The sequence below is a fragment of the Lolium rigidum genome, chromosome 4 (assembly GCF_022539505.1).
Source record: "Lolium rigidum isolate FL_2022 chromosome 4, APGP_CSIRO_Lrig_0.1, whole genome shotgun sequence".
In the NCBI taxonomy this organism is placed as follows: Eukaryota; Viridiplantae; Streptophyta; class Magnoliopsida; order Poales; family Poaceae; genus Lolium; species Lolium rigidum.
The window spans coordinates 215,177,637-215,200,349 of record NC_061511.1 but is presented as its reverse complement, the minus strand read 5'-3'; the positions used below and the strand labels follow the sequence as shown (position 1 = coordinate 215,200,349).

General features: G+C 43.8%; 2 protein-coding genes across 2 annotated transcripts; both read right to left on the bottom strand.

Annotated features, from left to right (window-relative positions):
* Window positions 1-9,602: 9,602 nt before the first annotated feature.
* LOC124707041 (malate dehydrogenase 1, mitochondrial-like) lies at window positions 9,603-15,063 on the bottom strand. The gene is made up of 8 exons (XM_047238701.1): window positions 14,795-15,063; window positions 14,535-14,708; window positions 12,246-12,414; window positions 12,078-12,139; window positions 11,652-11,776; window positions 10,673-10,790; window positions 9,893-10,106; window positions 9,603-9,853 (listed from the first exon to the last, which is right to left on the bottom strand). The coding sequence occupies exons 1-7, from the start codon at window positions 15,026-15,028 to the stop codon at window positions 9,966-9,968; spliced, it is 1,023 nt and encodes a 340-aa protein (XP_047094657.1). The 5' UTR covers window positions 15,029-15,063; the 3' UTR covers window positions 9,603-9,853; window positions 9,893-9,965.
* A 2,609-nt stretch (window positions 15,064-17,672) lies between these two features.
* LOC124707039 (GTP-binding nuclear protein Ran-2) lies at window positions 17,673-20,327 on the bottom strand. Its single transcript, XM_047238700.1, has 8 exons — window positions 20,259-20,327; window positions 20,101-20,170; window positions 19,157-19,213; window positions 18,951-19,068; window positions 18,519-18,608; window positions 18,258-18,437; window positions 18,083-18,160; window positions 17,673-17,946 (listed from the first exon to the last, which is right to left on the bottom strand). The coding sequence occupies exons 1-8, from the start codon at window positions 20,259-20,261 to the stop codon at window positions 17,877-17,879; spliced, it is 666 nt and encodes a 221-aa protein (XP_047094656.1). The 5' UTR covers window positions 20,262-20,327; the 3' UTR covers window positions 17,673-17,876.
* Between the last annotated feature and the right edge of the window lie 2,386 nt (window positions 20,328-22,713).

Here is a 22,713-nt window from a genome sequence, read left to right as displayed (position 1 = left end):
GGGCCTACCATCTACCACGGGTTTCGCCGGTTAACGCCGTCAACCGGCGCTTAACGCGCGTCTCGCCACGTGTCGCCTTTGCATGACGTCGCAGCCAACGGGCTCCCGAAAACACTTCCGCAACGGTCCGATTTTCCGTGGCGGAAGGGCGCCCAAGCGCGACGGACCGAAAAATCGTCGTTGGACTTTGCCTGACGCAGTTTCCACAACGGAACCCATATCGTCGGGTTAGGCCCATAGGCGACGAAAAATACCCCTTTGCGGACGATTTTGAGACGTTGTCTATCAGAACTTTTCTTGTAGTGAAGTAACAAAGAAACAATAGCTTTTAAATGTCAGTCTATCTTCAGTTAAGAACCGGTTTTTCATGAAAGTATTCAGTCCTAAATGGCATCAAAATCTACCAAGTTTGGGATGTTGACGGAATTATGCCAATTTTAGGAAGCACAAATACAAGCACTGCCAACTAATGGCAATTTCACGCACCACAGATTTCCAGTTATTAAATTAAAGTTGTTGCCAAGCTAATATAACCAACTGCAAGTTTCGATGGAACACACACAACAGTGCCGTGACGTTTAAAAGGTAAAATAAAATAAAATTCTACCAACCATCTATTTCTGTTGCAACGGAAACAAGAAACCCCTTGTGACTTTTCAACATTACACAAAATTAGTTGTAATCATAAGAGGCTTGATGAAAACTAATAATGACATCACATTAAATGTTCAGGAAATGTAGCAGTACCCACTGCATAACAGATGCATACAACTTCAAATTCTCATAACCGAGAAAGATGTAGGCCATGTCCTAATTCAAAACTACAAACGAAGTTTCGGTAACTCATCCAGCAATCACAATAGACATAAAACCGGCAACAACATCCAGCCACTTGGTCCAGAGCTTTCCCTGTGAGGTGATGAGCCTTCCACTACAATACATATCAACAGACAGCAGCATCAGAATACAAACAGGCAGTACTGTAAGCGCAAACCACGGTTCATAGTGCTATTGAACTCCATAAATCCAAACACATTACAAGAGGGGTGTTGTGTCATTTGATATTCCAACACAGACGTTTTCTATCATCCCTTGCCCTCCATGTATCGCTATGTGGAACGATGCAAGTCCTTGTCAAGCGTTCGTGGTAGAGCTTGAGGGGAACATTGTGTGTTGTCCTTGCAGATCCACTTGCAGATGAATTAGATATTTGGAAGTTGGAGCATGATCGATGGGATAGAGCATATAAAGTATATCTGGATGGCTAGTTAGGTTATAGCTATGATTCCTTTGGAGTAAGTGTTGTGATGTTGTTAGCTTTTGATCCCAAAGATGTCTTGCTCAATACAGGGATGAAGCTTGGTCTTTATGATCGAGTGAGGCGCACAATTGAGAACTTGTATGCTCTTGACGAGGTGCTACGTTTACAGCAACGGCACACATTCTACAATGAGTTACCTTACTCACAAGGGAAGCATTGCTCACCTCAGGTGCCTTTGGAGGATGAAAATCCAGCACACAGTAAAATTCTGCCCTGGGTCCCCTTATTATATGAGGAGAGTCTGGCAAGTTATTGACGTGCTCCCATTGCAAGGGCGTTATACTGATGAGTTGTCACTAGTTAAATATACTCGAGCAGTTTGATACCATTTGCCTTTTACAAATTAGGTGGTGCGAACTGCAATGTAATCTTCTCTTAGTTTTTTCAAGATCTCTACTGTTGGAATATCAGTGTTCTAGCATTGTATTTTGTTGTCTGTTTTCTATCTTTATTCGTACTAATTCTCGAGTCTTTCCCTGAAGAAAGATCTTGCCTCTTCTCTACTGTTCCAGTTTGCATCCAGGTTTATCAACACCTACAGGCTATCAGTTTATTGCCGCCTAGTGCTAAGACAACATTTTAAATCATGTGGAAGAGGCACCTAGGCAAGAGAACTCGGAGCAAGGTAGGGAAATCATTAACATGGTTATTACATTTACCTATAAGAAAACTGGATTATGTTACATGGTTTCGTTCTGGATTTGTTTCCACATATGCAGGGTTTTTTTAATGTTTCATTGAGTTTGATCGGAAAAAAATCGAAAATAGTGTTGAACTCGTCATAGAAATGCAGCTAGTGCTAGTAGATATACTTGATTTCTAATTTGTGAACCAATTTGTGTAAAAAGGATATAGAAATGTCAGTCTATCTTCAGTTGACAACTATAAGTAACAAAGAAACGATAGCTTTGAAATGTCAGTCCATCTTCAGTTAACAACCAGTTTTTCATGAAAGTATTCAGTCCTAAATGGCATCAAAATCTACCAAGTTTGAGATGTTGAAGGAATTATGTCAGTTTTAGGAAGCACAAATTCAAGCACTGCCAACTAATGGCAGTTTCAGGCACCACAGATTTCCAATCATTAAATTCAAGTTGCTGCCAACCTAATATAACCAACTGCAAAGTTTCGATGGAACACACACAGCGGTGTCGTGACGTGTGAAAGGTAAAATAAAAGAAAATTCTACCAACTATCTATTTTTGTTGCAACGGAAACAAGAAACCCCTTGTGACTTTTCAACTTTACACAAAATCAGTTGTAATCATAAGAGGCTTGATGAAAAACTAATAATGATATCACATTAAATGTTCAGGAAATATAGTAGTACCCACTGCATAACAGCATAACAGATGCATACAACTTCAAATTCTCATAACCAAGAAAGATGTAGGCATGTCCTAATTCAAAACTGCAAACGAAGTTTCGGTAACTCATCCAACAGTCACAATGGACATAAAACCGGTAACAGCATCCATCCACTTGGTATAGAGCTTTCCCTGTGAGGTTATGAGCCTTCCACTGCAATACATATCAACGGACAGCAGCATCAGAATACAAACAGGCAGAGTTGTAGGTGCAAACCACGGTTCATAGTGCTATTGAACTCTAGAAATGCGAACACATTACAAGAGGGTTGTTGTGTCATTTGATATTCCAACACAGACGTTTTCTATCATCCCTTGCCCTCCGTGTATCTCTATGTGGAACGATGCAAGTCCTTGTCAAGCGTTCGTGGTAGAGCTTGAGCGAACATTGTGTGTTGTCCTTGCAGATCCGATTCAGTTGCAGACGAATTAGATATTTGGAAGCTGGAGCATGATCGATGGGATAGAGCATATAAAGTATATCTTGATGGCTGGTTAGGTTATAGTTGTGATTCATTTGGATTAAGTGTTGTGATGTTGTTAGCTGTTGATCCCAAAGATGGAAAAATCTTGCTCAATACGGGGATGAACCTGGTCTTTATGATCTAGTGAGGCGCACAATTGAGAACTTGTATGATCTTGATGACGTCCTGCGTTTACAGCAAAGCCACACATTCTTTGATGAGTTAGCTTACTCACAAGGGAAGCATTCCTCACCTCAGGTGCCTTTGGAGGGAGAAAATCAAACAGACAGTAAAATTCTACCATGGGTCCCCTTATTATATGAGGAGAGTCTAGCAAGTCATCCACGTGCGCCCATTGCAAGGGCTGGAGTTGTCACTAATATACTCGAGCGGTTTGATAGCATTTGGCTTTTGCAAATTAGGTGGTGCAAACTTTCATGTACTCCTCTCTTAGTTTGTTCAAGATCTACTGTTGGAATATCAGTGTTCTAGCATTGTATTTTGTTGTATGTTTTCTACCTTTAATCGTATTAATTGTCAAGTCTTTCTAAAGAAATATCTTACATCTTCTACTGTTCCAGTTTCCATCCAGGTTTATCAACACCTACAGGCTATCAGTTTATTGCCGCCTAGTGCTAAGACAACATTCTAAATCATGTGGAAGAGGCACCTAGGCAAGAGAACTCAGAGAAAGGTAGGGAAATCATTAACAGGGTTATTACATTTACCTATAAGAAAACTGGATTATGTTACATGGTTTCGTTCTAGATTTGTTTCCACCTATGCAGCCTGTTTTTAATGTTTCATTGAGTTTGATCGGAAAAAATCGGAAACAGTGTTGAACTCATCATAGAAATGCAGCTAGTGCTAGGAGATCCACTTGATTTCTAATTTGTGAACCAATTTGTATAAAAAGGATATAGAAATGTCAGTCTATCTTCAGTTGACAACTACAAAAGTAACAAAGAAACGATAGCTTTGAAATGTCAGTCTATCTTCAGTTGACAACCAATTTTTCATGAAAGTATTCAGTCCTAAATGGCATCAAGGTCTACCAAGTTTGAGATGTTGATGGAATTATGTCAGTTTTAGGAAGCACAAATTCAAGCACCGCCAACTAATGGCAATTTCATGCACCACAGATTTCCAGTTATTAAATTCAAGTTGCTGTCAACCTAATATAACCAACTGCAAAGTTTCGATGGAACACACACAACAGTGTCGTGACGTTTAGAAGGTAAAATAAAATAAAATTCTACCAACCATCTATTTTTTTGGAACGGAAACAAGAAACCCTTGTGACTTTTCAACTTTACACAAAATCATTTGTAATCATAAGAGGCTTGATGAAAAACTAATAATGACATCACATTAAATTTTCAGGAAATATAGCAGTACCCACTGCATAACAGATGCATACAACTTCAAATTCTCATAACCGAGAAAGATGTAGGCCATGTCCTAATTCAAAACTACAAACGAAGTTTTGGTAACTCATCCAACAGTCACAATAGACATAAAACTGGCAACAGCATCCATCCACTTGGTCCAGACCTTTCCCTCTGAGGTGATGAGCCTTCCAATGCAATACATATCAATAGACAGTAGCATCAGAATACACCGCACCGCATGCTGCTGGTGGTGGTTCGGCCGGAGGTCCACCACCTGCTGGTGGTGGTGGTGGTCCGCCAACACCGTCGACATCATCCAGAGCACCTTCGGCGGCAGGGCCGTCGGTTGGAAGGCCTTGAACGGCCTGGGCAGGACCATCCGCTCTTCGTCCAGCAGCACCATCACTAGCAGCGGCCGTCGCGACTCCCCTTTGGCCATGATCGCCTCGGCGTGCTGCCGATTCTGGTACACCGCCTTGTCCACGAGCCGGAACGCGTTGGCCCATGGAAGGTCCGCCACTCACCTCGCCATGAGTCGGGTCGTCAGGTGCGAAATCTCCTCCGCGTCGGTCGAGGCGCGCCATTAGCATTGGACCGCGACGCCACCAGGTGCAACGTGAGCCAGTGTCATACCTGATGGGGGTGGCTATGCGACATCCTGATGTCATGCACCAACCACGCGCTCTACACGGACCGCCGCACCATCAACGGGCGCAACGCCACCCACCACCGCATCCAGGGCACGGCGCAACATGCCCGCCCACGACCAGACGGGTTCGTCCTGGATGGGCACGCCTGGTCTGGATGGGCGCGAGCGCCTCCCTGGTTGGGGCCTCATGGCGAGCTGGCTCGGCTGCGACGAACCGGCGGCACCTTGGGCTCCCGGCGAAATGGTGGTGCAGGCGCTACCCCGCGACGAATGAGCAGTGACCGGGGAGGAGGCTCTGGCATGTCCCTACGTAGAAGGAAACACGCGGTTAGACGATACCCTCGGCGAATCCGGAGAAGGGCAGGGTAGAGGGGAGTTACGAACCTGAGCACGGCGAACGGGTTGGCCGTGGCCACGGCCGAAGGGGCCAAAACCCTAGTCGCCGTTGTTGATCCGGTCGGAGCACAGATCCGGCCTGAACCACCGATGCGTGTCCACCCTCCCTCCACGGTGTCACTCACCGTCGTCGGCGCAGCCAGGCATCCGTACGCTGGGCTGACCACATCGCACAGCTGGATCTGGAGAGGGCTATGGCGCCGCGGAGAACCGCTGGAGGAGCGTCGTGGTGGTGGAGTCCGGGAGGAATTGCCGATCGCTGGTGCAGACAAGGACCTCATCGTACTTGAGCAGTTTTCCGTACGATGGCGGGATGGTTTGGGGAGGGGATTTGGGGTGTGGTAAATTTGGAATGTGGGTTTAGCGAGAAGGGGAAAGGGGCATGTGGGTGTGCTCGTGTGTGGGAGTGCCTGAGAGTGTTCTTTCTTGGCAGCGAACACACGAAATCTGCGATGCCAACACTAGTTAGGTTTTCTCATTTTCCAATGTTTTAATTTGTGTCAACCATGGTTCAAACTATGTATTAGTTTGTGGAAACCATGTTCCAAACTATGTCTTAGTTTGTGTAAACCATGTTCCCAATTATGTATTAGTTTGTGGAATGTTTCTTCTCTCTATTGAAATGAAAATGCAAAAAAAAATAAAGTGAGTATATTAATGTTTGGGGGCGGCGATTGGGGGACGCGACTGGGAAGCGACGTCCCCCAAACGCGGCACGAACGAAACACGTCCCCCAAACGCTCGATCCGGCGCTGTTTGGGGGACGCTTTGGGGGACGCGGCTGGAGATGCTCTTATTCACCGCAAGTCTAGGACCATGGTTCTTTGTTTAGTTGAATACTCCCTCAATCCAAATCTCTCAAAGTTTAACCAACTATATAAAAAAAGTGTCAACATTTATAATCCTAAACTAATATTTTTAGAACCATCATGAATTATTGAAATGAGAGAAGGAAAGATGCTGCCTCGACATCTATTTTGTCCGCGGTAAGGGTAATGTGCCCTAAACCATAAGTTGGAGTGCATTTAAAAATTTATATATTGATATTTCTTTTGTATATAGTTTCTCAAGCTTTAAAATGTTTGACTTTGACTGAAAACAATAGGCGACCTAGTTTGGGAAGGAGGGAGTACTATCCATCTCCAACATTAGTCTATCGCACGTCATATTACAGCATTTTGGGTTATGCTGCTAGACTATATTATCCATAGCATTATGTTAATGTTGTTGTTGTGGAAGGCAGTAAACTAACTAGCAAGTGACTATATAATTCATAAAATTAATTTGGCATACCAACCAATTCTATCGCCCCACATTCAAGGTGAGATACCCTTAAAAGTGTAGCTTGGATCTTTGAGAATGTGCTAGATCAGGTATTGTTAGTAAGCTAGATCACATTTTGTGTACGGTAGATATTCATTGATGTGTGCTAGCTCCATGTATAAGGGTGATTGTTGGTACGAGAATTGGTTCTACACATGGTAGTTATCATCCTTCTACCGGCATTCTCCTTATACATGGTTGCATGCAGTGTGGATTACTAGTTTGTTCATATTGATGCATGCTTAACATTGCTTTCATGATGCATGCCTAAGCTAGTACTATGTTGTAGGATGTGTGGGGGCATTTAGTAAGGCCCTAGTTCTTTTAGTCCCAGAGGAGGAGGATAGGTGGATTTGGTCGTGGGAAGCAAACAGTCGCTTCACAACCAGTTCGGTAGACCAAGCACATTTCAAAGGAAAAAATCATCTCTGATTTTGCTGCTGTAATTTGGAGCGTTTGGGCCCCTCTTCGGTGCAAAATGGCCACATGGCTCTTCGTGCGAGGAAGGGTGTGGACAGCCGATCGTCTCTCTAATTGTGGCCTCCCTCACATTGATAACTGTGTCCTTTGCAATGCGGCAGATGAAAATGCACACCACCTTTTTAATGGTTGCACAGTCGTAAATATAATATGGGGACATGTACTGAACTGGGCAAACCTGCAGCAGATCACTCCGGTCATGGATCTGCCACTTAGATCTTGGTGGATTCAATCAACTTCCATCTTGCCAAAGGACATCAGTGCAAAATTTAACTCCCTAGTAATCCTGATCACCTGGTCGGTTTGGCGGGAGCAAAACACCCAAGTCTTCGATAGGTCCTCCGAACCCATCAATATCCTCATAGAGCAGATTAAGGCGGAAGCAAAACTTTGGTCGCTGGAAGCAAGGGTCGCCTGAATTTACCGGGGGTTTAATTCAGCTTCATCTTTGTCACTATATTGCTAGCATGCCTCCTTTTGATGTCGTTGTACAAGCCCTTTTCTTTCTTTCTCTGTTGGTCGCTTCTTGTTGTAATTTCTGTAAAACTGTAGCCACTTCTTTGGCTTTCCTTCTTCTAATATAATACATGCAAGGCTCTTGCATGGTTCGAAAAGAAAAAATGCCCTAGTTCTTTTGCACTCCCCGAATGTGCCTTGCGTTGAGGATTTCTAGCCACAACTTGAGAATGCAATGCTGCCAAAGATGTCAGAGATTCCTTTAGTGGTGTTGGAGGTGCATGCGAATCATACGATGAAGGAGGTAGCTAGAAAAGTGGTCGTGAAGAACCAAATAAAGGCAACCAATCAATGAGCCTCTTTCCTATCCACTTTCGATTTGAACAAGAGAATCACCGCTAGCGAGGTCAGGACTAATAGGGCTTCATATAGGTGCACCTAAATATTGTTGCCAAGGCTATTTTAAAGTTATGTTGCAAAGAGGTCTACTCAACTCAGGTGTGCAAATACCCGAGGAAGTGTAGAGTCAGGTCAATGAAGGTGTCGAAGCTTAGAGATCTTAGAGGAGCTCAATGATGTGAGGAGACCTCTTCCATATTGTTGGAAGATGAGAAATACTCAAGCTACATCATACTTAAGGTCCTATATTTTGTGTATTAAAATGGTGTGGTTATGTTTTTAAATGAAATAGTATGTGGCATACATGGAGAGGAACCCAAGAATTTATAGTTCATGAACAAGTGTGTGTTTAGTAAAACAACTGGTGCATGATCTTAGACTAGATAGAAGGCAGAGGTTGATTACTATAAGTTTGTAGTTAGAGAGAACACCAGTCATGGAGTAAAGAAAGTGAAGATCACATCGACTTAAACAATCTTGCGGAGTACATAATTGTTGTCCAGTTTGTCGTGATTGTGTTACTCTTGTTTTCGTAGTGTATGACCATTTGCATGCAACATGAAATTACAACTATCGAAGCAAAGCTACAATAGAATTGGTAAGCTCATACATGTGGTGCAAGGTTTCCACATCAGTCCTTTATGTGTGTAACTAAACATCCGATTTGCATCAGCCCAGCAAGATAACTAGAAACCAAGCCAACTAAATAGCGGGGTTTTAGTTTGTGTTGTCATACAAAGCAAAGTAATAGAAGCAACCAAACGGGTTGCGGAACATGGTCATTTTGTCCTCATTACGCACAACCATACTCCCATGATCGTGCTGGCCGAAATACATGCAAAGCATGCATGTTACCAAACAGGCTTTTAATGGAACGCCATCTAGTTCATCCATGGCTAAAGACCAGGGAAGGAATACCAAGATGCATAGCAAGCTAGTGGACATTACATCGTTGGATATTATTTAATCCAAACTACTAGTAGTACTAGAGTGTTAATATAGTGGGCATGTTTATCAGTCCAATCTTGTGCCAGCAGGAATTTGACCCTTATGTTTGTAAAGATATCGGTTAACCTATATAAGAGGATTTTAAATAAAACAGTTAAAATAAGTGAACAAAATAGATCTATTAAAACAATTAATTTTTCATGTTGTTATTGCCATGCACACAACTCCATAGGCACTTTTGTATGGAAAAGAGAAAAACTAACAAGAAAACCAGTGTTGCTTCCACTCGTTTAATTGGCAGTTGGCACAATCCAGTGCAAGCTCCAACTAACAAGAGCCCCTATAGGCACTAGCACGCATCGCTCCATGACAAAGACGGTTTGTTAACAGTGCACAAGAAACATCAACTGCTACAAAGAACAGCATGTCTACCACACCAATACCTCAGTAGTAGCAGGTTAACATTACATGCGGAATGACAGAGATATGATCCTGTAGGACATTAACAAGAGCGAATCGAGGCAGCTTCCACAGAATCTGCTGCTACCTTCATGATCTTTCAGGTTCACCGTACTGTGGTACATACGGCACAGGGTTTCACTCTTTCTGGTATTACAAGTTCAGTTCAGTATGGCAACAAGACACGCCATTTTATTGTGGAGCACAACGCCTCAATGTCCCCACGAGAAGGGGCAGTTAAAGGAGTCGTACCAAAAATTCATCAGATCCCACCGAGTTCATGTGCGGAGTGTCAGAATCTGAGCAGGTTGACTAGCACTCCTGCGCGAACTTGATACCCTTCTCGATGGAGGACAACAGTTCGCCCTTGAGGCTCTCCAGACCCTCCTTCTCGAAGGCAGACAGCTCGCCCAGCCCAATCACTTCCTCCACTCCGTTCTTGCCGAGCCTTACCTGCAATAAACCAAAGGAACTAGTGTTCAGCACAACTCCATCTTCTCATGGAAATTAACAAGTTGTAGAGTAAAATTCATAATAAGCACACTCGCAATTTAAAAGCATGTTCAGGCTTTTAATATATACCACACAATGATTCATTTTACAAGGAGAGAGCCCCAGGCTGCATTCATCATGATGCCAAACATGTTCACAGTGTAGCAAATGGATGCATCAGAGTGCCACATGGGACATATGCCTGAACTATCTACATGGATAGCCACTTCATAAACTCAACCAAAAGAACTTAGAAACCAACAAAACCTCATGCAGGGCAAGTGACCGCACCACACAAAGTAACTCAGGAACTACCTACCTACACTCTAGATGCTAGCTTCTGATGTCAGAAACATAACGGAGATTATAATGACTAAGCACAAAGCAAATTTCATGTGGGAATGAAAACGTTGTTAAGCTGTTTAAGCACTTGGCACAAAAACGAAAACGTGAGGATTATCAAGATTTACTCTGACAAATAATATGGTGGCACACAATTGCATTATAGAGAGGTCCCAAGAAATCACCTTGGAGGCAAAGAATGGCAGCTCTGTTACAGTTGATTGCACAAAGGAGCACTCTACAATGTCAGGAACTCCATTGAGCCCCTTCAAGCATGCATCTCCAAAAACTGCACCAGCATATCTGGAAAAACATAAGATGAAATATATCAGCAAAAGACAAATAATGCAAAAGAGACAGATCTAAAATCAGCATACTATCTAACAAATGTATTAATGTAAAGCAAGAGATTATTAAAGAGTCCAGTTATTCTACCCTGATCAAAGTGAGCACATTTCGTTTCAGGTGGTAATTTTCCGACTGAAAGGGGCAAATGAGTACAATGTGCCTGACTTGATTAAATTTGAGTGTGCATTTCACATGACATCATGGACAGGAGATTCATAGTGAAATGAGAATTCTTTAAATAGGAAATAATACTAGTCCCTACAGTTACTGAGCAGATCAATACTCAGAAGAAATTCAGGAATCCAGGTGTAATATAATTTACAACCGTATGTTAGAGTTTCACTGGCACAGTGCACGTGTAACTGCTGATAACTGAATGGAAAACAGATTCCATATCTTCACATTTGGAGGTAAAACACTAACGTGGGCATACAGTCAAATGGACACCGGAAAAACTACAATACACAACTCAGTCAGAGCAAATAGGTTATACAATACTGAATTTGGTCATATGTTTGCACTTTGCCAGGACACCCCTAGCAATTGGCTGGTTGCAGAGTATATAAACGGAAAAACTACAATGCACAACTCAGTCAGAGCAAATATGTTATACAATACTGAATTTGGTCATATGTTTGCACTTTGCCAGGACACACCCTAGCAATTGGCTGGTTGCAGAGTATATAAACGTTGATGCTACTTCAATTCTCTATAGAAAATAGCAGACACAGGGACAAAAGCATGTTGGTTTCAAGTGCACAACTAGCAGAAAATGGATATGCACAGGAACGTTTGTATGTTCAGTCATGGACTTACGCCATTGACAATGTTGCTGAGCCCTTTCCAGCCTTTGCTTCAACAACTTCCGTCCCACCATCTTGTGTCCTCTTGGTGAGGGCCTTAAGATCCTCATGGGACAATGCATTACTTGCAGGAGTAGCCTACATCAAATATAGAAAGACAGAGCTGTTAGCTTCAGAGATGGACAGCACAGTATACGGTAGAGATAGCATACAATTAGTACAGCATCAGTTGCATAGTGTTTCAGTGAACTAGATAGGGATACTGTTAACTCCTATGATCCTATCAAAGAAATGCACTCTCTTTGATATTTTTATGTTTTTTCCAGCTGGATAAAGAATAATAGTCTCACAGTATACGATAGAGATAGCAGATCAGTTTAGGTTGCTACTGAAGGAGAAGGAACAACAAAAGTAAAGTCAAAACACAAAGATTCCACACCTGTGAGAACAGTGGCAGGATAGTAACACCAGCATGGCCACCAACAACAGGAACATTCACCCCTGCAAAAAATCACAGCAACCACTCAGAATTAACTGGCAGATACTAACATCCAACAATATGATCTTAGTTCTCTTATCACTTAGGAAGAAAATATCAGCTTCATACCAGTGACTGGCACGTTTGCCTTCCCAGCGTAGAAAGTTTTAGCACGAACAACATCAAGGGTGGTGACACCGAACAGCTTCTTCTCGTCAAAAGTACCAGCCTTCTTGAACACCTCAGCTGCGATCGGCACAGTCGAGTTGACAGGGTTGCTGATCATATTGACGAGGGCCTGAACAAGCATATAATCAACAAGTCCACAATTAGATTTATACATATATTAAGAAAAGGTTACATTATAAACGACACTCGGCATCTTGGGAGTAGGATATTACACACATAAGCAGACATAAACTACACACTGATACCACTGCTGTCAGTAGCAATACACATTAGCATAAGACTAAAGAAGAAGCTCAAAGTGCGAATCAAGGTCCAAAGCTTGTGTCCCTACTAGAAACAACAAACAACATGGCCATGGGAAAGTAACACCGGACGTTGAGATGGTAATTCGTTTCATTTGGGGCAAACCATTGTTCTAGACTTTTACCACCTACGACAATGTGAATGCACAGCCCGGAACTTAAACGGACAGTGCCAGGCTCGAATCATAAAAGCATGGTCTGAAAGCTGAAGCAAGTGTGCGTCCTAGAAACAGCATGCAGCGTTTTTGCAAGGAAGTAACACCTAATTCGATACATTAGGGGAAAATCATTGTTCTAGACTTTTACTACAAGGATAATGTGAATGCACTGCCCCAGGACTTAAATAAACAGTGGCAAGCTCAAATTGTAAAAGCATGGCCTGAAGGCTGAAGCAAGCATGCCTCTAGAAACAGAATGCAACATTTGGGCAGGGGAGTAACACCCAACTTGCAGTGGCAGTTCGGTTCATTTCGGGCAAAGCAATCGTTCTAGACTACTAGTACACACAGCAAATGCTGCAAAGTGCAAGCCAAGGTATGAAGCAAGTGTGGCAGCTACACATAGCGAACAGCATTGCCACAGTAACAGTAAAACCTGGCCTGGCAGCAGTAATTCGATTAATTTGAGTCTAGAGTCTAGACTTTTACTATCTACAGCAACGATTCTATGCAACAATGTGACTGGACTGCCCCGGAACTTAAATGAACAGTGTCAAGGTCAAATTGGAAAACAAGGTCTGAAGGCTGAAGCAAGCGTGCCTGCTAGAAACAGCACGCAACATTTGGGCAGGAAAGTAGCGCCTGGCTTTGGGAGTGGCAGTTCAGTTCATTTGGGGCAAACAGTAGATCTAGACTAGTAGCACAAACCAATCCTATGCTGTTCTGCCTCGGATCATAAATGAACCGAACACTACACCATGGGCAAGTACAAGCAATTCCAAGCAGCGAAAATTGGGACTACCAAATTCAGCAACCAAACCTATTAGTCCTTCACAGGATGGCAAGTACAAGCAATTCCAAGCAGCCAAAAGCAGGATTACCGCATTCAGCTACCAAATCTAATGCGCTTCCAGTGCCTCCTAGAAAAAGCATGCAGTGTTTTGGCAAGGAAATAACACCTGACTTGACGATGGTAATTCGATTCATTAGGGGCAAATCATTGTTCTAGACTTTTACTACAAGGATAATGTGAATGCACTGCCCCAGGATTTAAATAAACAGTGGCAAGCTCAAATTGTAAAAGCATGGCCTGAAGGCTCAAGCAAGCATGCCTCTAGAAACAGAATGCAACATTTGGGCAGGAAAGTAATACCCGGCTTGCAGTGACAATTTGATTCATTTAGGGCATGCTTGCAGTGCCACCTACAAATAGCGAACAGCATACCTGGCTTGGCAGCAGTAATTCGATTAATTTGGGGCAAACCATTGAGCCTAGACTTTTGCTATCTACAACAATGCAACAATGTGACTGGACTGCCCCAGAACTTAAATGAAGGGTGTCAAGGTCAAACTGGAAAGGCTGAAGCAAGCGTGCCCTGCTAGAAACAGTAGGCAACATTTGGGCAGGAGAGTAGCACCTGGCTTTGGGAGTGGCAGTTCGGTTCATCTGGGGCAAACAGTAGATCTAGCTAGACTAGTAGCACACACCAATAATCCTATTCTGCTATGCCACTATGCGGCTGTTCTGCCTCAGATCGCAAATGAACCAAACACTACGCCACGGGCAAGTAAAAGCAATTCGAGGCAGCCAAAATGACGGTTACCGCATCCAGCAACCAAATCTACTAGCAGTCCTTCACGGGATGGCAAGTAGTACAGGCAATTCCAAGCAGCGAAAAGCAGGATTACCGCATCCAGCGACCAAATCTAACGCGCCCCCACTGCAGATCTACAGTGGCAGGGTCAGAGTCGGAATGCGGTCGGCTTACATTGGGGCAGTGCTTGGCGATGGCGGTGCAGAGGCCCTTGACGATGCCTGCGTTGATCTTGAAGAGGTCGTCCCTGGTCATGCCGGGCTTCCTGGGCACGCCGGCGGGGATGATGACCACGTCGGCGCCCTCCAGGGCCTCGGCCAGCTGGTCGTCCGCCATGAACCCCTTCACCTGCAGCAGATCCAGGCGTGAGCAGGCGCGAGAGGGGGTGGGGGCGAGCGCGAGAGTGGGGGGAGGGGCGAGCACGGAGTACGGACCAGGGCGGGGGTGTTGATGTGGGAGACGTCGGCGGCGACGCCGGGGGTTCCTGCGATGTCGTAGAGGGAGAGGGAGGAGACGAGCGGGTTGAGCTTCATGAGGAGGGCGAGCGGCTGGCCGATGCCGCCCGCGGCGCCGAGGATGGCCACCTTCCGGTCCGGCTGCGCGGCGGCGGAGTAGTCGCGGCGGCGCAGGTGCTGCGCCGCGGTCCTCAGCAGCGACGGCCTCATCATCTCGGCGTGGATTTTGGCTGCGCTCGCTGTGCTTCGAGCTCTGGTCTGGTGTGTGCGCGGAGGTGAGGGAGGGTGACTGGGAGTGGTGGGCGGCGGCTTTAACAGGAGGAAGTGGATGGAGGGGATGCAAAGCTGGCGAGCGGTTCGAATCGACGCCTCCGCCGATGCGACGAGATTTTTTGTTCACGGGTGGGTGGGGTTTTTGGCTGGCCGAGGTACCCACCTGTCCACTACGCTTGTTAATGGGCAAATGGCGACTTGCACGATGACGATGGCGCATTCTTCCGCAACCAGTACTAGGGGGTGAACTAGCTCGACATTCAAACCTCGCGGTGTAGTAAAATTGCAAGTCGAACCAGGATGGATTGGCCGTGGTAGTGGCTAATGATCTCAGTTGCTCGGAATGCACAAAGCATCAGCAACAATATTTTGTGCTATCATTTTTCGTTTTAGCTAGTTTTTGTTAAGCCTGGTGTTAAGGTGACAACAACGTCATGATGTCGGCCCCAGCGGTGTGCCTGAAGAGTGGAGTGGTGTGTTTGATCGATATCTTAGTATCTACCTGTTTTCGTGTTTCATGGTGTGGATACATGTGTGCTCTTTCAAGCATTTACTTGCTTACCATTCCCGTATGGCCTTACCTATAAATGGATCTCCTCCTTCCGGACCAAATTTGCCTGATGTTGAGGCAATCAAGAAAGCTGCATAAGTGAATATATAACCCACGGAAAAGTGGGCTAATCCAACTAATCTTGCTTGCACAATGGAAAGAGCCACGGGCTTATCTCTCCAACGAATTAAATTAGCTAAAGGTGTGCGTTCATGAGCCCATGCTAAAGTCTCAATTAATTCCTGCCAATATCCACGCCAGGAAATTAAGAACATGAATCCAGTAGCCCAAACAAGATGTCCAAATAAGAACATCCATGCCCATACCGATAAACTATTCATCCCAAAAGGATTATATCCATTGATAAGGTGTGAAGAGTTTAACCATAAGTGATCTCTTAACCATCATATCAAATAAGTGGAGGATTCATTAAATTGTGAAACGCTGCCCTGTCATAATGTGAAAATTCATCAGTTATTTTAGATACTAAAAAAAGATAGAGTGAGTCCCTAATTCCGAATCAAGAGATTGTTATAGAATTTTTCAATTTGAGTAAGAATCCCGTTGAAAAAATGGAATTCGATTTTCAGGTGAATTTTGGAATAATATGACACAACCGAACCGGAATGTGGCGAGGAGACGAGAAAGGCGGCGTCTCTAGGGTTTCCATCCCCTTGGCAGACGATGCCGCCAATCTGTCACGTCTTTGATGGCCTTTTAGGTTTGGAGGTGGGAGAGTTCTCATTTCTTGTTTTGTTTAGTTGGGTGTTGAGGTGACAAGGACGTCACGATGTTAGAATAAGATTCTCCCACTCTATCCCTGTCCTAACGATGGGCCTGATGGCAGTAGAGGAGGCACGGAGTGGTGTGTCTGGTCGATCTCTTAGTATCTAGCGGTTTTCGTGTTTCATGGTGTGGATAAATGTGTGCCTCTTCGAAATTACATTTCTCACCATCAGTGACAGCGAATGAGGGTTTTTTGAAGCTTAGCATGATGACTTCATCTATGTCTACTATGACAAACTTTGTCTCAACTCCGGTGAGGGGGGGACAAGGGGCGCAGGTTTCTCTCCTGATGTCCTCTTTCAAGCATTTACTTGCTGACCCTTCCCGTTTGGCCTGTATGGTCATACGTGTAAATGCATTTCCTCCCTCCGATTCCCTTTTAGGCAAAAGGATCTTGAGTGTATCAAAAGCTCCATACATATACACGGATCTTCTTCTCTGATTCCCTTTCAGGCGTAGGATCTCGAGTGCATGAAGAGCAGCAATGAATATGCCAGGAAACATGCTTAGCTCATGCAAAATCCTACAATTGTTGCTATCATTCCCAACCATTTCCCAAAATCGGTTGTTATGTGTCACAATCGGCAAACACGATGGTTAGGTTATCTGACACCAGCCTTCAAGAATGCTCCCATGGAAAAGACACTCTCAGAGAAAACAGACAAATGAAGCCCAAGCTTCATGGTAACCTATTTTTTAAAAATCAAAAATCGCATTCAAAAGTTTCAAAATAATGGGAACAAAAAATTCTAGATGTAATGAAATCTACACTATTGTGCAAAACCAATCTAAAATTCGTTGTGCTTTTTAGGCAATGATGGAACAATTTTCAAAGCTAGAAAATTTGTCAGATTTTGTGTATGTGCCTTTTCAATGTACACCTGGAATGACGGAACAGTACACAATTTATGTACATACAACTAGAATTTTTGTAGTTCTGAATTTTTAGAACTTGCAATCCATTTGCAGTTTCCGCTTTCTCAGCAGATCGGATCTTCCGTAGATAAAAATTCATAACAAAGCCAGCTGGTCAAAGCTGAAGCAATACACGGGAAGCTACCAGATCTCAGATTACGATTAACCTAACAACAATCCTTGTCAATGGCTGTACCAAGTCAGCCGTTCTTGGCGCAGCACAACCGCTATATTAGATGAGAGCTCCAGCAATAACCTTAGCCGAATAAAACACACTCCAAATTCACAGTAAGCGCAAGATAAAAGACAGACAGAAGATAGATCAATATGGCATAATAATACTGATGAACCATTAAGTAACACAGCAATATGGCCAACAACAAATCCATGGCAAACATGTAGATCAATGTCACACACAAGAGTTTTCAACCCAGGAAAAACATTCCGGCTTGACTCTATCAAGCCTTCTTCAACCTAAAAGTGACACTCTTGTACGAAGCACAATCTTCGTCTCAAAGTAAAGACTCATGATCCTCTCTACTCGATCAGATCGTCATCGTCATCAGGCAGTGGTTGCGCTGCTGCCGCGGCAAGCTCAGCCTCGTGCCTGCAAACATTGAATCAAAAGAAATCAGCAATCGGTTCATTTGTTGATTGTTCAAACTGAAGCTCAACCTGAAGACTCTATACAGAGCAGAAGGGGATAAAAGAAGTGGAATTACACAAAACAGACAAGCACTTACTGTTGCTGCATGGCCAAGTCGAAGGTAACTTCCGGAGGCTTGAGAGCCACGGCTTCAACAAAATGAATGTTGGCATCACTAGCAACAACAACAACAAATAAGAGTTAATACAACAGTCATATATGGATGTGAGCTCAACAGGAAAACATAAACTAATGGGGAAGGAGATAATTACCCAGCCAACTTCCTCGCAAGGTAGAGGAAGGGCTTCTCAAAGTTGTAGTTGCTCTTGGCAGAGATTTCATAGTACTGCAGGTTCTTCTTCCTGTGGAATGTGACTTGCTTGGCCTTAACCTGCCTGTTCTTCACATCAACCTTGTTACCGCAGAGAACAATGGGGATGTTCTCACACACCCTGCATGGAATAACTAGGACATCAGAATTCAAATGGATAATCTTAGACATTTACTACAGAAAGATTGCAACACAAGCATACCTGCACAAGTCTCTGTGCCATGTCGGAACATTCTTGTAAGTCAGCCTTGAAGTGACATCAAACATAATGATCGCACACTGACCATGGATACTGCAAAATTCATCATCAAGAACAATCAGTCAACAAGTAGTGACAACCTGATATTAGTACAATAGCATTTTACAGAACTTCACTGAAATAAAGATAATAAAAGTACCAATTTACTGAACTTAAGATAAAGCAATTTGATCATGCATACAGTTCCAGCCTAGGAACAACAACTAATTAAACTAAGACAGTAAATACATTAGCAAACAACAAAACTAATTAAGCTAAAGAAACCATTAGAACTTAACCAAGACATCTACATTGAGACAATACAAGACATTCATATGCAAAAACAATAGCAGAATCATCACTGCCTTTTGAGAACAAGTATTGCATAACACTTACTAGTATCCATCCCTAAGGCCACCAAACTTCTCTTGCCCAGCAGTGTCCCAGCAGTAGAAACGAATCTTTCCACAGTTGGTGGTGAAATCCAATGGGTGAACTTCAACACCAATGGTTGCTGCAAAGAGGAATTAATGTATTGTTTAGCTGCTATGCATGCTGCAATATAGGTGTAAAAGATAAACTTTAGTTCACTGCCCACATACGTTCGTATTTCTTCTCAAACTCTCCAGTGAGATGCCTCTTCACAAAGGTGGTTTTACCTGCAACCATACAAGGCATCAAGTATCAGAACCAGATGGGACTTATGGGAGAAGAATAGCCATATCTGTTGTAACATTTGCAACTTAAAGCAAACTGAGGTGATGCATTTTGGAACACAAATTATCTGAGATATCAAACAAACAGATGAATAAGTTTACTGCAGAAACAGTTTACTGCAGACATGCATAGTTTTACTGCAGGCATGCATAGTTTTAATGCAGCAAAGCATAGTTTACAGCAAATGCATAGTTTTACTGCCGAAGTGCAGATTAAGTTGGTTCATAACAAAAATGGAACATTTAACAACCTCTTTTATATTGGTAATTCTGATAATTCAATATTTACTGCACGGTTACTGCAGGCATGCATAGTTTTACTTCAGCAAAGCATAGTTTTACAGCAAATGCATAGTTTAACTGCAGCAATGCATAGTTTTACAGCAAATGCATAGTTTTACTGCAGATTAAGTTGTTCATAACAAAAAATGGACCAGTTCACAACCTCTGTTATATTGGTAATTTTGTTAATTCAATATCAATTATAACACCATCTCAACACAAATAGCACATGTTGTTGTAAATCCATGGTATTAATCAATTTGCAACTACGGCCGTAGTTTTTATGTGTTCTAACTGTAACGCGTCAGAGAAGGTATTCCCCACTAGTGAATCCGAAACGGAAATCTATGGACGCCGGATTTACCACGAATCAGATTATCTCTATCCAATCAATAAACAACATATATCATCGGATTTCAGAGGTCACAAAGGGCCACGACCGATCAGATCTCGTCGAGACCGCACAGGAGCGGGCGCATCAAACAGATCACGGCGCGCTCTACCAAAACATACACACAAACCACCGAGAGCAGGCGCGGGAAACTCACCAGTCCCGCCATCGCCGACGATGACGAGCTTGAAGCTGGGGTAGTCGACGGTCCCCTGGTTCGGCAGCGCCTGCAACACGAGAAACAACCCAGATCAGACCGACGCCGGTGCCGGATCTAGATCCTCCCACGGCGAAATCGGACGGAGAAGCACTCACCATGGGAACGAGATGGGGCGGCGGCGACGGCTGGAGGATGCGTGCGGCGGAGCAGCAAAACCCTAGTATTCGAATTGGAATTGGGCGAGGCCGTGGAGGCGGAGGAGGGGGTTTATATAGGGAGGACCGCAGCGGCGGTTTATTAATTGTTTTTTTTCCCTGGTCCTGGGTTTTGTTAGCTTTGGATGGACGCAGGAATGCTGGCCGTCGGATCCTGGGTCGGCGGCCGCGGATCGCATCGCGGCTAGCTTTCGTCCCACGCGAGGTTTGCGGCCGTCGGATCCGGAAGGTGCCGTTGGGTAGCGGCCAGCTGGGCTGCCTCTTTTGTCCGCGTAGCGTGTGTCAAGGGCCGGGCCGGTTTCTTCTTCCATTTGGTGCTACTTTGGGCCCTGCTGATATAGGGGGAGACAGACAAGCGAAATTTGTTTAGTGGTACTTGGCCCAGTTGTTCTTTCACAATACTAGATTCTTTCACAGTGTGCCTTTATTTACGCGAAAAGCAGTCTCATCAGCGGTGAAAGAACAACTTCCTAGCCGAATCAAAAGCTTCCGGTCTATTTAGCTATGTTTTCCTTAAGAAACTTGCCTACGGCCTATTGGATGCTTCAACGAACGATTTTTGTTCATCCACTAAAGAAAATGAAATGCTTTTATCTTTCTTCTACACTTCGTTCAAGCGTGATGAATGTGTCGGAGCCAATGCCACTGGATCCCATCAAGTCTGATTAGTGTATGGGCTTAACTTCGAGCAGTACAAAATTAAAGAACCAACTTTCTCCATCCCGGTCACACAATACGGTCGTCCTATTACTTCTCCGGCTTGCCCCGCCAAGCCAATGGTAGTCTCTCATTCCTTAGTCCATCTCCTTACACCACCGCTGATAATTGCACCACTTAATTCTGCTAGCATGGATCCTCTTGGATATCACATGCCATGCATCATATTGTCGCATTGCACTATCTTCTATTGATACTTCCTCTCTTGTATGCGTGTTTGCTTCTTCCCGGATACGACGTTGAGTTGGTGCGAGCTACAACAAGTTCTCTGGTTGTTCTTCGACAATCTTTAACAGGCAAGTATTTCCCACTCATGTCTTCCAATGGGGGACTTTTACCTATTTCACCTGGCTTCTCTCTTATGCTAGCCTTTAGTTGCGTTTTGTCACGTGTCATATCCACATGTTTACCTCAAACAACGCATATTACCTCTACATCCCTCCTACAAAGTGTTGTTTGATTTCTTTCTTGCGAGTCGTAGTGCATGCTTAGTACCGTTGTTACATCCTTTTACCGCTTATCTGGTTATATGTTGGAGTTCCAAGATATATGCTTATGGTTATAATCTGTTGGAGAGACCATGGTTGTTAATAATTAAAATTTGTAAGTGGAGCCATCGGTGGGTCATATTATTTGGTTTTATGACGGCACACTTGTGTTTCTTTGAAACTTAGGACCCGAGTTCTTGTTATCTGTTACGAGACTTAGCGCTCCAATCACACGTGATATGCTTATGGGTCTCCCCTTAACCACTGCCGAAATCTACAGCTTTGTCTAGTGGCCATAACTTGTTTGTAATGTTTTCCTTTTGTTATTGTGTGCATGCTAGCTTTTTACTTGTTTACTTTGGGAAGCCCATATGTGCCTTGTATCCATTGTTTCTGGTATGCACGTATAGGTTGTGGAGCCGCTGCGAAGTGGTTTATCACCCTAGTGTGTGCTAAACCACCTAGTACGTTGCCGCAACAGCTAGGTATGCTTCGGAGATTTGGCCAGACTTCGATACAAGTTTAACTAAGTTCGGTGACTTCCTGGACATTGTTGTGGTGAAGGAGAGTGTGTGTTGTGATATCTTATCCTCACCGGGTTGGATTGATTATGCGTGTGCACATATTTGGGCACCCCTGCAGGGTTAAATCTTTCGAAAAGTCGTGTCTGCAGTTATGAGCGACTTGGAGCTGTATGACTCTACCATAGACAACTTACACATGTTGTTTCAATGATAATAACATGTGTAGTAAGTTAGCTGAACTTAAATAATAACTGGTTAAAACTTTCCAACCATGTAAGTGCCTTTGCAAGTACTTCCTCGTGTAGTCGTGTGCGGAGGGGTGAACGCATTGGCTGGGTTATGTTTTCAGAGTATACTATTGTTACGTTATGTGCTCTTATCTATTTCTAGCACCTATAAGTTGTCAGTGTCTCTATAGTTTTTTAGTGCTTGCAAGTTGCCGCTTAATCCAGCCATACATCCTTTGACGTTCTTTGCATCATCTAAGTCCCCTGCATGCCTCAAATACAAAGGACGACAGGTTGACGAAGCTTATATGTCTTGAAGTCTTGTTATGTACAAACATGTACTTATTTCTGTTTTGGAACAATATCGGGCAGGTATGAAGACATGTTCGATGAAGACGATGTTAGCAAGGTTACCCTTTCGACTTGGCATGGGCAAGGT

Excerpts from the sequence above, each read along its gene's own strand:
- LOC124707041 (XM_047238701.1), bottom strand. The coding sequence starts at position 15,028 with ATGATGAGGCCGTCGCTGCTGAGGACCGCGGCGCAGCACCTGCGCCGC. Across the intron at positions 14,709-14,794 it reads ACATCAACACCCCCGCCCTG|GTGAAGGGGTTCATGGCGGA; the intron begins GTCCGTACTCCG and ends GATCTGCTGCAG. Across the intron at positions 12,140-12,245 it reads GGCAAACGTGCCAGTCACTG|GGGTGAATGTTCCTGTTGTT; the intron begins GTATGAAGCTGA and ends GATTTTTTGCAG.
- LOC124707039 (XM_047238700.1), bottom strand. Across the intron at positions 18,609-18,950 it reads GGCCTTAGGGATGGATACTA|TATCCATGGTCAGTGTGCGA; the intron begins GTAAGTGTTATG and ends TGAATTTTGCAG. Across the intron at positions 18,438-18,518 it reads TGGCACAGAGACTTGTGCAG|GGTGTGTGAGAACATCCCCA; the intron begins GTATGCTTGTGT and ends TATTCCATGCAG.